At 46.6% G+C, this 3,377-nt stretch overlaps 1 protein-coding gene across 1 annotated transcript; it reads right to left on the reverse strand.

Annotated features, from left to right (window-relative positions):
• Positions 1–878: 878 nt before the first annotated feature.
• On the reverse strand, positions 879–2,596 carry LOC125506861 (uncharacterized). Its single transcript, XM_048671563.2, has 3 exons — positions 2,521–2,596; positions 1,696–1,766; positions 879–1,199 (listed from the first exon to the last, which is right to left on the reverse strand). The coding sequence occupies exons 1-3, from the start codon at positions 2,585–2,587 to the stop codon at positions 879–881; spliced, it is 459 nt and encodes a 152-aa protein (XP_048527520.2). The 5' UTR covers positions 2,588–2,596.
• Positions 2,597–3,377: the final 781 nt, after the last annotated feature.

Here is a 3,377-nt window from a genome sequence, read left to right on the forward strand (position 1 = left end):
TCAAATGGGTCCCAATTGTCAGATTCTGATAAGCAGGTCCCAAATGTCCGTTTCTGGTTTGTGGGTCCTTGTTGTCATGGTCATGTTCCTCAGATTTCAATATGCCAATAATTAAGCAACCAATATTTAAATCAAAATAGACAGAAAACAGGTGTAATACTTCAAATAACAAGAAGCAACAATCTGTTACATCAACACATACAAATGCGATCACAGTATAACAAGCTCTATAGGTGTACAATATGTCACATGAGCCGATGAGCATCAAGCTCTACAGTATAACAAGCTCTATATGTCACAGTTCATGCTTCAATTTGTTCCAATACGGATCAGCATCAAGGGCTTCATTACTCCTTGAACTAGCTCCGATGAGCTTGAACTATGCTTCTTCCGACTTCTTCGTCTTGATGCTCGGGATGAAACATGAAACGCTAGCATCTGCACGTTATAGAACAAAATGGTTAGGTACAAAATGAAAGAGAATCTAACAGCATATATCTAACAGTAGATACAAAATAATGAAGGCCAATCCGTGTGCATATATACTAGCGTGCATATATACCAGCAGAACACATAAACCCATCCATCAAAAATCTTGTTTCCAAACATTGGCATCAAATCAACACAAACGTTGAATCAACATGCATAAAAGGAAAGAGCTAATACAGGGCAGGTATATGGGTATCAAAACAAACAGGAAAGAAACTACAATCTATTTTAAGTAAACTCTTACAAGAAAGATGCCCTAGTAAGTAAGCTGAATGGGTGACAAATTGAATAGTGAAACAAGTTGATAGTTGTACACTATAGTGTTTACACAGTGGAACTGAATGAATTTCAGATTATGTTGCATGCAAGAAGAGGTGCGGCAGTGCGCTCTAGCTAGTGTCCTTGTCAGCTTGTGCAAAACAAGCAGCATTCATCAGGATTAATTCATGGAGCAAGAAGGAATACAGAGACAGCATCATCATCTGATGATGCGCTAACCAATCAACGACTTCATTCGTCCAGATCACAGGCGGCGTGACAGAAGAAGAGACTACCTGGACATCCTCGACGGCGGCACAGAGGTCGGGCGAGTCCTTGACAGCCTTGATGTGGTGAACAACGTTCAGCCTGTCAACGATGCGCTCGAGCAGGTGGACCAAGCGCTCCCACAAAGGCTCCAAGCCCTTCTCAATCTCCTCCAGCTCGCCCTCCTGCATACAGAGAAACTTCAGATGAGCTAGACTGAAACTCAACTTGTGTGGCAGCAGGAGTAGTCAATAGCAGCATGAAGGATTTGTAACACTATTCTTTCATGTCAAAAGGACTGCATGAATACTTGCGTTCACTTGGGGAAACCAAGCTAAGTAGCAGTCCAGAGAGACAGTACAAGTACATGCATTAGATAAACGCCACTGTAGAAATTGCAAGATGAGGATTATTACACACGACACTGTAGAAGAAAGGAGGGACATTATCTCTTTATAAATGCACAAGAGCCACATTGATCATGCTGTTTAAAGAAAACATAAACTCTGCATTTGTCGTAATCTAGTACTCCATGCAGTGCTCTAGTACAAAATTTTAGTAGAACAAAATGTTATATGCTGAACAAATAAGTCATAACTCTCATCCTAAGCTCTAACTGTAGAAACTATCAATCATTAGAAAAAATAGATGGACAGTAAAATCCAAAGGAAGGAAGCCTACTCTTTCAGACTCGACTGCTTCATCCAGCACTAAGTTCAGCAGTAGGTCATATCCCTTTAAAGCTCCTGTAACTGCAAATATGCATATGCCACGTCAGTATATGATTGCTAGCAAGAACACAGCAGGAGATAAACAGGTAGTACCTCCGTTCACAAATTAAGATGTTTTGGATATTTCAATATGGACTACATACAGAGTGAACACTAAAATGTGTCAATATACATCTAATTCATAAATAAGTTGGAACATCTTATATTTATGAACGAAGGGAGTACATGGGTTTCATAGACCTGGCCACCATAGGAGCTTAAATAATTTTCAACTACTAAGGTAAGAGACACCTCATACCCACACACATCAAAATCTATAGACAAACATGCCCAGCAAGAAAGAGGTGCAAGCAAGCACAAGCCTGTAACTGATTTGCGATAAAAAGCCTGTGCATCAGACTAACACATGATGAATTACCATGATCCAGGTTTAACTTCTATTTCCCACCCCACCTGTTTCCTCACTGTAGTAACATGTATCCTAGAACATATATCTAGACAAGATAAACTCACACAGAGGCATTTGTTTTGCTGACTAGAATGACAACAACCAACAACTCACCAACTAAATCAGACAAAGGCCAGCTAACAAGTCGGTTTAGTAATGTTCGCAGCATTCTCTACAAATCTCTCGACACCAAACATTGCAACGGTGGTAGAGCCTAAAGTAAAACAAATAGGGAGCCCTCTAGTAGATCTGACGATGTATCTATCATAACACTGGGAAGGGATAGAAGAAAAACGAGGGGATTTGGGCTGTGCGAATCGAATCAACCTTGGCGGCCGCCGGTGAGCTTGACCTGGACGCCCTTGTCGATGAACTTGGCCAGGTTGAGCGCCATCTCCTTGCGCCCCGCCTGAGCAAAAAAACAGACAGGAAAGCATCAATGGCACGCTCGCACCAGCATGAATTGAATCACCAAACCAGCCTGCAGCACTAGCTTACCATCTCACCAGCCAAATCCTCCTCCACCGACCTGCAGCTCCATCATGAACTGGGAGACCATGAGCGGCTCCTCCCCCTCCCTGAACTGCGCGATCTTGGGGTACAGCGTGAGCCCACACGGAAGCACGGCAGCTCCACGGTCCGCCCCCGGGCCCGGAACTCGTCGCCGGCGAGCACGATGGAGTGCGGGCACTTGGCCCTGTCCTCCTCATCTAGCGGGTCCGGCAGCGACCTTGCGGAGCGAGCCGACGGCGCGGGAGGAGTTGAGGCGGCCGAGGTTGAGCCCTGAGACGATCCCCGACGGCGCCGCCTCGAGGGCCTGCCGGTGCGCGCGCACGGAGGGCCGCACCGGTGCCCCCCGCCCGCCCGCCGCTTCGTCGACGTGCAGCGGCGGTTGGATCTGGATGGGGATGGCCGTGTGGCTGTTGTGTACCAAGCAGTGGCGGCGGTGATAAGGGAGCTGGGGGATAAGGAGGGGGCGGCGACGGGGGGCCGTCGTCGTTGATCTGGATTGGGGAGAGGGATTGGAGTGGGTGGCGGATCTGGAGCGAAAGAATGGAGGCGGGTGAGGGAGGAATGAGAGGAAGAATGGAGGCGGGGGGTGGGTGGAAAATGTCCATGAGGACAGACCTAGGGTTTCGGGTCGGGTGCGTTTGGGCTGTTGGATCCGGAAGTATCCGACGGTG

The sequence above is a fragment of the Triticum urartu genome, chromosome 5A (assembly GCF_056163025.1).
Source record: "Triticum urartu cultivar PI428250 chromosome 5A, HENAU_Tu73, whole genome shotgun sequence".
Lineage (NCBI taxonomy): Eukaryota > Viridiplantae > Streptophyta > Magnoliopsida > Poales > Poaceae > Triticum > Triticum urartu.